We start from the raw sequence: 12,145 nt of genomic DNA, 5'->3' as shown, positions 1-12,145 counted from the left end.
CCAATCATATATTAACAAATATACAGAAAACATAGGCTCTACTCGGAGTCCCTCTCTCGAATGAGCTCCTCACCCTATCTCTAAGGGAGAGCCCAGACACACTACGGAGAATACTTATTTCGGCCGCTTGTATCCGGGATCTCGTTCTTTCGGTCACGACCCAAAGCTCATGACCATAGATGAGGGTAGGAACGTAGATCGACCGGTAAATCGAGAGGTTTGCCTTTTGACTCAGGTCTCTTTTCACCACGACAGACCGGTACAGCACCCGCTTCACAGCAGACGCTGCACCAATCCGCCTGTTGATCTCCCGCTCCATCTTCCCCTCATTCGTGAACAAGACCCCAAGATACGTAGACTCTTCAACTTGGGCAGGAGATCTTCCCCGACCCAGCAAAGGCACTCTACCCTTTTCCGGCTTAAGCTATTTTTGTTTGTACTAATTTGTTTTATTTATTTATTTTAGCTATTTATTTCATTGTATTCTTGGAGTTTGCAAAAACTGTATTTTTATTTTATGCATGTAAATTTTTTTTGGACCCTAGGACAATTATTCAGGATCTGTGTTAAACACGGCATGGCGTTCACATAACGCCAGTGTGCATACTCGTTACTTCCTAGTTTCCGCTTGCTGACTGAGTATGCACACTTCTAGTGTTTATGTTTCCAGTTAGATTAGCAGCTAGCTTAGCAGTTAGGCATTCATTGTAGCTCCGCTGCACTCACCATATACTTTGAATATAGCTGAGAGTCGCAAGAAACGAACTGCATTCATGTTTATGACAAGAAGAGGAAGGACTCAGTAGAAAGAAATAAGATCAGAGTGGATTTGGGAGATTTTTCATGCGATCCCCCTAAGGAGCAGATGAGCAGGTAAGACGGTCTTGCGCATGTGCAGTTATTCAAAAAGGGACTTGGGGAAACTTGGGGAAAAATTGCCAATCCTAGCTTTAATAAACTAAACTTTCAGCAAAAACTAAAGAGTTAGTGGTGGACGTTTGGAGGCACAAACCCACCTCACTGACACAAGTGAACATCCAGGGAACTGATGTGGAGATAGTGAGCCTGTAATGAATTTGCTAACTTCTTTACTGAGAAAATCAATACGATTAGAGGATCAGTTTGTACATCCATATCAAACTCAGTAGTAAGTTTTCTTTAACTAGAACTGATCCTCCTGCTGCCTTGATGTTCTACCCACAGTTTTCTTTAAGAACGTTCTGCCTGTCATAGCATCTGATTTGACTCAGATAATAAACATCCCTTCTGTCAGGTGTTTTCCCCCAGTCCCTAAAAACAGCAATTACCAAACCACTGGTGAAAAAGAACATTTTAGACAAACTACCTCTGCAGAACTACAGGCCCATCTCAAACCTCCCCTTTATCAGTAAGATTATTGAAAAAGCTCTGTTTCAACAATTAAAAACCTTCTTAACAATGACCAGCTGCTTTGATGTTTTTAAGTCAGGCCTCCGTGCTCACCATCGTAAAGAGACCGCCCTTAATCAAGGTGTTTAATGACATCCATATAAATACAGACTGTGGAAGAACCACCGTGCTGGTTCTATTGGAGCTTAGTTCGATATTTTCGATCAGATCAGGCCCGGCGTGGCTAATCAGGAGGACCAGGATAATTCCTGGTGGGCCGGTTAGATATTTGCACTGCAAGTGTCATTGTTCTTCTTTTTTTTTTTTCTGGGTCGCTGTTCAGCCATGACAATGTAGTGTCTTACGTACGCTACGCTGTTACCACTATCCCTGGACTGCCTCCGCTTCCACTGACACTTTTTGTGTGTTTGGATGCACCCTGACGCAACAGCTTAATGCACTCGGTCAATGGAGAAGAAAGTAGAAGAAAGCAGGACTGTGCGGAGAAAGATTAAAAAGAGGAGAGCTCTGAAAACGGATGCTGCTAAATGTGCAAAAAATTGGCAGCTTTTTCAGTAAAATGAGCTTGCTTACCAATGAACAAGTTAATCATCAAGTCATTGAATTTTGTGATGCTCTGAGGCATAATTATTTATTTAACCTTAATTTAACTAGGATATAGTCCCATTGAAATTAAAAACCTCTTTTTCAAAGGAGTCCTGGCCAAGAGGCAGCAACAAATAGACACACAAAAAGTTACATGGTTAAAATAAAACAACAAACTATGAAAAATAGACATTATAGAATCAGCCCGAGGAACTTTTAGTTTGTAGATAAGTTTGGTTATTTTAACGTTTTATAAAGCAAGTTCTAGGAGGAGGGCTCTTCTTGCCCAACTCAGTCTGAGCAAAAGGGACAGAAAGAAGCATCAAACTGTGAATGAAAGTTATACAAGTCGACATTTCTCAGTGCGATTGCAGTACAGATACTCTACAGGTGGGAAGAAGTCCAACTGAGGCCTTGTAAATAAAAGTTAACCAATGGGAATTCCTTCGAATAGCTAAACCTGGCCATCCCACCCGTGAATAGAAATCAAAATGGTGTGTTGACATTTAGCAGTTTCTGATGAACCTCAGAGAAGAGAGATAGAGTCGAGCATCCTAAGATGTTGTGACAAGGCAATCATGTAAAAAAGATCCCTATAGTCCAACACAGACATAAAAGTTGCAGTGACAACCCACTGAACAGTATATGAAAAACACAACTTGTTTTGAAAATAAAACCCAGCTTTAATCGAAGCCTTTTTTGCAAGATCTTTCCAGATGGGGTTTAAAGTGAGGGAGTCATCAATCAAGATGCCCAGATATTTAAATGTGATTTATTGTCAGAAGCAGAGCCAGTAGTGATGAGAGAATTGCTCCTGTTAGTCTGGAAGAAACAAGTGAGCTGTTAAAACAGTGTGAACAGGCAAGCATTAGCTCTGTTAAATATTTTCTATACCCAAACAATATCAGTGACTTGCTATACATTTTTTTATCATTAAAATTAAGATAGTAAATACACAAATTCCAGCAGTGAAAGGAAATAAGATGAAGTATGAAATAAATCTCCAGATTTTTGATACAAATAGGCAAGGCAAGTTTATTTATATAGCACTTTTCAGTAACAAGACGATTCAAAGTGCTGTAGGTCGTTATCTTAAGTGGGCCGGTCGGAGGGATGAAACTCCAGGGCTGATCACTCCATTAAATGGACCCAGTTTTACAGTAAAACTGGGTCGGCCTTTCTGGTACAGCACTCGATTGGTTTCAATCCTACTTAAAGGACAGGGACTTTTTGTGTCAGTAGGTAACTTTACATGAGAGATGACAAAAATTACATGTGGGGTTCCCCAAGGGTCCATCCTGGGTCCCCTCCTATTCAATATCTACATGCTCCTCTAGCTCAGATCATAAAAGAACAACAACATCAGCTACCATCACTGTGCAGACGACACACAGCTCTACATCACCATGCCATCAGGTGACATTAAACCCATCCAAGTGCTGAGTAAACGCTTAGAAGAAATCAATGCATGGATGTGCCACATTTTTCTCCAATTGAATAAAAACAAAACTGAAGTAATAATTTTTGTATCAATAGAGGAGAGATCAAGAGTTAGCTCACAGGTTCAGCTGCTTCAGCTAAAAACCACTGATCAGGCCCGAAATCTGGGTGAAGTGATGGACTCAGACCTGAACCTCCAAAAGCATCTAAAGACAATTACAAGGTCGGCTTTCTACCACCTGAGGAACATTTCCAGGATTAAAGGACTGATGTCTCAGCAGGATCTGGAAAAACTAATCCATGCATTTATCTTTGGTTGAATTGATTACAGCAACGGTGTTTTCACAGGTCTGCCTAAAAAGTCGATGAGACAACTGCAGCTGATCCAGAACGCTGCTGCCACAGGCACCATGTTGGTGACCCCTGCTTTAGATGACTGCCCTGCTACATAACCACGTCATCTGGAGACTTCTGACTTTGTAGTTGAACGAAGAAAATTAAAATTGTTTTCAGTGCGGCTTTGCTGCTTCTCATTATAGCCTATATACTTTTTGGTGAGAAACACAAATATATACAGTAAAACCTACTGCCAGCTCTAAAACTGTACTGCAACATTCAAATGATTCATTAATAAAACAACCTGTTTTTCATTAACGTACTTTCCAGTGCCTGATAAACTGAAACAGTTTTTCTCTCCCGGCCTGACTGTGGACATGCCATTAAAGCTGCACAATTAGTAATTGTTAAAAGGTCGATAAATGTGCTTAACAAATTCAAATGTGTCAGTGACTTCAATTAAACATTAACAGCAGAGGAGCAGGAGCTTTTCTACACAGCTGCGATAGCACTTAATCCTCCTGAAGGACTGAACTACTTATGCCGAACAGAGAAACTTTAAACTTTATAGCACTGCAGATATTGATCTAAGTTAGGACATATAATGAAAGGAAAGAATATCCTTTTTCAGTAACAGAATTATCTGTGTTTGGTTTGGTTTCATGTGTAGACAATTTGATGAATAATTATATGATAGTAAAAAAATTGTGGTATTATAGACCCCAAGGACTATACACTGTGCATAAAAACGTAAACATAAAAAATGAACTTTATCTGAATCAGTTAGGTGAGTAGGACTCTGGAGTAAAATGTAGTGTATTTATCCTGATTCACTGATTTTGATACATACAAGCAGACCATTTGGAGTAATCATTTGTTCATGAAGGAAGTTGTGATTCCCAAGGGTGACTAATTTCATGCTAACATTTAGTTTGTAAACAAAAAAACACCTTTTTTACTATTAATGCTGCAGTGATACAGGGGTGTGTATTCAGCCTCTTTAGCTTCATAAAGACACAGTGAAAATATCAATGTCTTAGCTTTTTTGGGAAAGCCTGACCTGAACCAGCTTAATGTAAATTAAATCTTTGCAAATTCTGTTGGTATAATGACTTCATGAATTCAAGCAAATAAAAATGGAAGAGCTGTTAGTGGAAGAACTAACGACAAACAAGAAGCCAAAGCAAATAAAGTTATTAGTTGTCTTATGATTTAAGTCGTCTGCCGCTGCTTCTTGTCATCACTCAGGGTCAAAACTCCTAAATTCTTTAACTCCTCCACTTGAGACAAAAACCCACTATACGCCTTAAGGGATCTTTCCACCTTTTTCCAGATGAGGACCATGACCTCAGACTTAGAGGAGCAGACTCTTCACAAACTGAGCAGCAAAACACTAAAGATGTCAAAACAGCCACATTATCTGTTTACATCTGAGGAAGTGGGGTTTCCAAAAATTGTAAAAAAAAAAAAAAAAGGTTTTTGTACAATTTGAAACCTTAAGTTCAGTTTCAGACCATTTTGGTAATTACAAGATTCACATATTTTGACCCTGCATGAAACATATTGCAGGGTGATTAAGATATTTATTCTCAAAAATTCTGATAGAGCTCAAACTCTTATCCTGTCAGTTTCTCTCGTTTTACCTGATTGTGTAGATTTAATAACCAAGTGGCTGGTCCTAGATCAGTTTCGCCTAATATGAAATCAAACCGAGGGGAAGCCTCTCTGCTGAAGTGGCTCATTTATGTCGGGAGTGTGGGATTTCACCAGTGGGGAGGTGTCCCACTTTCTGTCCTGTGTTCATTCCGTTCATGTTCTAATTCACTTTCACGCTAATTCAGTCTCATGTATGACGTGTTTTCACAGCAGGAACAATACCAGTAACCATCTTCTCCTCACACTTCCTGAGCTTTTCCTTCCTGTTCATCAACCTGAATCACAGCCCGACATATCTGTTGAAGGACAACACAGAAAAAAGGCAATATGATAAAAAGACAATGCTTTATATAATGAATCTGTAAGTCTGTTTCAATTACACCAGCTTTTTTATGAAATATCAAGAAAGCCGCACCTGTTATAAAAATACACACAAGATCTCACTGGCATTACCCTAATAAATCATGATTAAATCCTCAGATTGTGCTGATTTATGTCTAAATATTGATAAAATGTGTCTTCTTATGAATAAGCTGCAGGACTCGGATGCTGGTTGGGTTTCTGTGTTTTTAAACAAGAATTTAACCACAGTTCATCATTCATGCTACGTAAACTGCGGTTCTGCAGAATAAACACACAATGCTTCAGCTCCGCCTGACCCAGCATTCACTGCTCCTGTCCATTTTTCATATCCAACTCCTCTAAGTGACCCAGGACCGCACAGTTCAAACCTCGGGCTCTCTGACATCCATTATGGTGACAGGGAGAACTTTTTTTCAGGCTGGGAAAGTCCTCTTTGCTCCGTGCAGATATTTAAAGGGACAGGGGTCAATTCCAGAGGTAGCTGAAATGGCTCGGGAGCAACCTGAAAACGGGGCGATTTGTAGCTCTGGTTGAGCTTTATCAGAAGTTTAGGGTTGTCCTCAGGCCCATATGTTGATATTTTATTGTATAATACCAGAAAAAGGCTGACAAAATGATTACTAATAAAAATACACTTCCTTCAGGTGTTAGGATTTGAATAAAGCTGCCCATTTATTGTTTAATTTGGACTTTTAGCTGCAGATCTCTTTCATCCTTCATCTCCACGGTGACGTGCTCCTCCCATCAGGAGGGATGGACCACAGTGACATTCAACCAGCATGTGGAGATGTTTCAGACTATCAGCTGGTCTGTGTGAGTGTGTGTTAATGCGAGCGTGGCCGGCGATGAGCTCACAGGATGCTGGGAACGAGCTGGCGAAGGGCTGCAGGGCCTGCAGGCGGCTGGGGTCGGGATTTCGGCATGAGTCAAACGATTTGGGTCGGAGTAATGAGACAGAGGGGGGATGAGTCAGACACACGTTTTTAAGTGGATCTGGAAGCAGGGAGACTGGCGCAAGTACCAGATTACCTTTAAGTTTCCAAAAAGTTATGAAGGAGCAGCCTGTGGGACCACGTCTAGCAGCAATAGCTCTCAGCGTTGGTGTTTTTCTGACTTTATCCGACTCTTCTTGTGTTTCAGTGTAGTTCACATGTTGCACCGTTGCAGCCACCAACCACAATGTAGCTCCTCAGGAGTTTAGGTGGTATAGCAACACAACGTGGAGCGTAATTATAAAGTAGAAGGGTAAATAAGCATTCACGGATTCTCAGTTAGACTTTGACTAGGCCATTCTTATGGAGCCCTAGAGGGGTCATCGCAAAATGTTTTGCATGTTGAGAGAATGTGCGCTCGTTTAACTATATTGTGCACTCGTTTTACTAAATTGTGTGCACAATTTACTATATTGTGCTCTCGTGTTACTAAATTGTGCGCTCGTTTAACTATATTGTGCTCTCGTTTTACTATAGTGTGAGCTAATTTTACTAAATTGAGCTCTCATTTTAAGCATAGTAAAACGAGGGCACAATTTATTAAACGAGTGCACGATTTACTCAAACGAGGGCACAATTTAGTGAACGTCGTTATAGAACATTGTGTGCACGATCTACTTAAACGTGGCCACAATATGTAAAACCTGCACTCAATATTGTCTTGACATATGTAAACATGAGCACGTTATAGTATATTCGAGATCTCGATCTACCGAGGGCTCAATTTAAGGAAAACGTGCTCATAAATTATCACGACCGGAAAAAAAAATATCACTTAAAGTGAGCTCTCCCGGGCTCCGTACATTCTGACACATGCACGTGCATTTAAACCACCCCATAGTATCTATGGCTGCATGTTCAGGGTGGTTCTCCTAATGGAAGTTGAACCTCCACTCCAATATCAAGTCTTCTGAAGCCTCCCACAGGTTTTCTTCCAGGATTGACCTGCATTCAGCTCTATCCATTATCCCATCAACTCTGTCAAGCTTCCCTGTTCCTGATGAAGAAAAGCATCTTCAAAGCATGATGCTGACACCATCATGTTTCAGCGCAGTGAAACATGATGGTGTCTTTTTTTCTTGGCACTCTGTCAGAGAAGGTTGTGGACTGGATGATTAATAGTCCTCCAGTAAACAGGCTGTTCCACCTGAGCTGTGGATCTCTGCAACTCCTCCAGAGCTACCAAAGCTTGGAGTTTTGTTATAGAGCCTAATTCTGCTTTAAACTGGACCAGAACACCCCCCCCCCCACTTGACTTTTCTACTGAGTTCCTTCATCTTCATGATGCTGTTTGTTCTCTGGTGTTTTCCAACAATCCTCTGAGAGCAGAAACAGAGCAGCGTCATTTTTACTCAGGGTTCAAAAACAAGTGAGTATGTTTTAAAAAAAAAAAAAAAAAACAATTTAGAAACCAGAGAAAGAAAAAAAGGACACAAGAAAGGAAGGAGAGAGGGGCACAAGGAAGGAAGAAAGGAAGGAAGGAATGAAAAAAGATGGGATGACACAATGAATGACAGGAAAGAGGTTAAAGAGAAAAGAGCCACGGAAGGAATTAAAGACAGAAAGGTGTATAGAAGGAAGGGCACAAGGGAGGAGAGAAGGAAGGAACAACAGAGGGAAGGACAAAGGAAAGGAAAGATGGATGAGAGATAAAGTAGTAAAGATATGAGGGAGGGAGCAGGGCACAAGGAATGAATAAAATGGGAAAGCAAGAAAACAAGGGCATAGCAGAGGAAGGAAGGAAAGGAGAGAAGTGGGAAGGACAAAAACAGAAAGAAGTAAACACAAGGATGGAAGGATGGATGTAATGCCACCATTTCCAGTGTGACACTAAATCAATCCTGGAAACACAAATATTTCTCCACTTTCTTCCCTCCCATACTAATCCTTCCCTGGAAAAATCCTCAAATCCATCTCCATATATTTCCAGACTTAGGAAGCCTGAGGTTACATGCAGGTGGACTAAAGGCAATAATAACACATCAGCCTGTGTTGGTCTGTCACAATAAATCCTGACCAATAAATTAAACAGGTTTAGCTCTGTGGTCAGAAGGTGACGTGGAAAGGTTGAAGGGGTGTAAATACTTTTGCAGTCATTATAAAAGATCATTAGGGGTAATTTGGGTCTTAATCAAAGTGATTCTGTTCATCCTTGCTTGTTTGAAATGAAACTTTCCTTCAGTTTGTTAGTTTTTAATTTATTTTCTGAATGACCCCCCCTTCCACGCTGAGTGGAGATGTGCCACCCCACACAACCCACCCCACCCACCCCTGCATGCTCTCAGGGGTCATTCCATGGGAAGAGAAAGTTTTCCTGCAGTCCTGAGAGAAATCCAGTTATTTTCGGACAACACGTCACCGGTTTGAGTTGCAGCCCAGAAACTTATTTGCTTTTCTTCATCGTCCAGCTCCCTTTCTTCTCTCTCTCCCTCTCTCTCTCTCCACCTCCCTCTCTCTCTATGAACTTGTTGCACAGCTGTGTTGTTCCTTGTTCTCACGCACGGCGCCGCACGCCTGCAGCGACGCACACATGAACCGGCAGCTTGAGGAAACGTCAGCAGGTTTCGTCTCGGAGCGGGTTGCAGCGTGACATTGCAGTGCCCGTTTCCCTCCCAGCGAAGCTGCCACGGATGGATCCAAGAATGGACGCATGAGGGCAGATGACGCACTCAGCCACAGGTATTCAGTTAAGAGGAAATAGTTGAGGATATCAGCAGGTTTTTTTCCCCACCTTTCATTTATTTTTTTATTTTTTGTTTTAAATTGGCTTCATCTCTAAGGTGCATGCCCGTTTTTTGTTGTTGTTGTTGATGCAAACATCACCTCGTTTCTGGAGCGCAAACACCAACCCATATGATAACCTTGAGCCTGTGCCACGCTGAGACAACAGGTTCATTACGCACGACCCTTTCTGTCGGAGAATACAGTATTTCCTCAATCTATGCTCATAAAATAGCCGCTTCAGATTAATCCTGAGCATATGTGCTTGCATGTGTGTTTTTATTTCCCCCCCTCAGTGAGAAAGCGCGCACACACGTCAGCTCGGGGAGGGCAAAGCCTGCTTAAAATGCAGCGAACGTGACAGCCGAGCCCACAGTCCAGACTACAGCAGCGCCTGGACGGTAAAGGTGAAGCGGGGAGGGGGCGGGGGGCACCAGCAGCATGCCAGCCGGAGCAGCCCACCCGCAGACGTGACGAGGAGGAGACCCGCGGAGCCGCTCAGCTGGTGCCCAGAGACGCACGAAGGCGGAGGAGGAGGGACCGAGAGGACTGAGGTGCGGGAAGCGTCGCCCTTTTCCTCGGGGGGGAACCATGACAGTGGTTCCCGGGGAGAACCTGGATGAGACTGTGGCACTGGCCGCGCTGTCAGCGCAGGATGTGTACGACCCGGAGAGAGCCGAGAACCAGGAGTGCTGCGAGCGGGTGGTCGTCAACATTTCCGGGCTGCGCTTCGAGACGCAGCTGAAGACCCTGGCCCAGTTCCCCGCCACCCTGCTGGGGGACCCGCGCAAGAGGATGCGCTTCTTCGACCCGCTCAGGAACGAGTACTTCTTTGACCGGAACCGACCCAGCTTCGATGCCATCCTGTACTACTACCAGTCCGGGGGCCGGCTGCGGAGACCCGTCAACGTGCCGGTGGACATCTTCATGGAGGAGATCAAATTCTACGAGCTCGGCGAGGAGGTGATCGAGAACTTTAAGGAGGACGAGGGCTTCATAAAGGAGGAGGAGCGGCCGCTGCCCGAGAGCGAGTTCCAGCGGCAGGTCTGGCTCCTGTTCGAGTACCCGGAAAGTTCCGGACCCGCCAGGGGCATCGCCATCGTCTCCGTGCTGGTCATCCTCATCTCCATCGTCATCTTCTGCCTGGAGACCTTACCCGAGTTCAGAGAGGAGGCGCGCGTCTTCGAGGAGCTGACCGTCGGGAACGGAACCGCGCGCGCCGACCCGCCGAACCCGTTCACGGACCCGTTCTTCATCGTGGAGACGCTCTGCATCATCTGGTTCTCCTTTGAGCTGCTGGTGCGGTTCCTCGCCTGCCCGAGCAAGCCCGCCTTCTTCAAGAACATCATGAACACCATCGACATCGTGGCCATCATGCCCTACTTCATCACGCTGGGGCTGGAGCTGGCGGAGCACCAGGGCAACGGCCAGCAGGCCATGTCCCTGGCCATCCTCAGGGTCATCCGTCTGGTCCGGGTCTTCCGGATCTTCAAGCTCTCCAGGCACTCCAAGGGGCTGCAGATCCTGGGGAAGACGCTGCAGGCCAGCATGCGGGAGCTGGGCCTGCTCATCTTCTTCCTCTTCATCGGGGTCATCCTCTTCTCCAGCGCCGTGTACTTCGCGGAGACGGACGACCCGCATTCGGGCTTCAGCAGCATCCCGGACGCCTTCTGGTGGGCGGTGGTGTCCATGACCACGGTGGGCTACGGGGACATGTGTCCGGTGACCATAGGGGGCAAGATCGTGGGCTCCCTGTGCGCCATCGCCGGCGTGCTGACCATCGCGCTGCCGGTGCCGGTCATCGTGTCCAACTTCAACTACTTCTACCACCGCGAGACCGAGCACGAGGAGCAGTTCCAGTACACGCACGTGACCTGCGGCCAGCAGCAGCAGCCGGCGTTCGGCGAGTTCAAGCGGAGCGACAGCCGGCCGTCCCTGTCCAAGTCGGACTACGCGCACAGCGAGGACGCGGACTCCGTCAAGCACACGAACTGCAGCCCGCGCAAAGCCTGCGGCGGGAAGCTGACGGACGTCTGAGCGCCGCCGTGTTTCTGCCAGCAGCGCGGATGTCTCCGGTCGGAGCCAGGGGACAGAAAACACGACTTGCAGTCTTCCACTCTGCAGGAAAACTGACCAGCCTCTGTAGCACTTTGTTGGCGTTAGAGAGCAGCTTTTAAAAGTTTACATTCTTCTGACACGGGACCAAAACAAAAACTCAGTTTCAAACGGGATGCACGTCATCCCTGCTGATCCCAAACTTAATAACCTGCGAGTCAAAGCGCAGCCCCCCTCTCTCCCCCAAATTGGCCACAGAACCATTCTTAAATAAAATGATTCTGACTTGGAATATTTCCTACACAACGGCGCCATCTGCTGGTCGGTGCGGCTCACTGCGCGTCTCCGCGGCAGATGCAGTTTCCACGGCAACCTTCCAGACTTTTCTGCACCGTCTGATGCAGGAGGCTCCAAACCACCATGTTGTGGCAGCCTCCATGTTGTTAAAAGCCCCAACACGAGTCCCGGCGGCTTAGCAGCTAATTGTGAATCTGGTGACTTTCATTTTCCAACCAGGAAAACGTTTTTAATGAAAGAAAAATACAAAGACTGTACACTTCTCATTATATCAGTGGTACATTTTTAGATGTTTTAGAGCTTCAGCAGGC

General features: G+C 44.9%; 1 protein-coding gene across 1 annotated transcript; it reads left to right on the top strand.

The window, feature by feature from the left end:
• Window positions 1-9,327: 9,327 nt before the first annotated feature.
• LOC105916191 (shaker-related potassium channel tsha2) lies at window positions 9,328-11,617 on the top strand. The gene is made up of 2 exons (XM_021309533.2): window positions 9,328-9,440; window positions 9,779-11,617. The coding sequence occupies exon 2, from the start codon at window positions 10,074-10,076 to the stop codon at window positions 11,517-11,519; it is 1,446 nt and encodes a 481-aa protein (XP_021165208.2). The 5' UTR covers window positions 9,328-9,440; window positions 9,779-10,073; the 3' UTR covers window positions 11,520-11,617.
• The last annotated feature ends 528 nt before the right edge of the window (window positions 11,618-12,145 follow it).

This window comes from Fundulus heteroclitus, chromosome 17, assembly GCF_011125445.2.
Source record: "Fundulus heteroclitus isolate FHET01 chromosome 17, MU-UCD_Fhet_4.1, whole genome shotgun sequence".
Classification (NCBI taxonomy): Eukaryota; Metazoa; Chordata; class Actinopteri; order Cyprinodontiformes; family Fundulidae; genus Fundulus; species Fundulus heteroclitus.
Note: the sequence above shows the minus strand (reverse complement) of the source record. Positions and strands in the feature narration are given on the sequence as shown.

What these genes read in the sequence shown, in the direction of transcription:
- LOC105916191 (XM_021309533.2), top strand. Translation starts at nt 10,074, where the DNA reads ATGACAGTGGTTCCCGGGGAGAACCTGGATGAGACTGTGGCACTGGCC.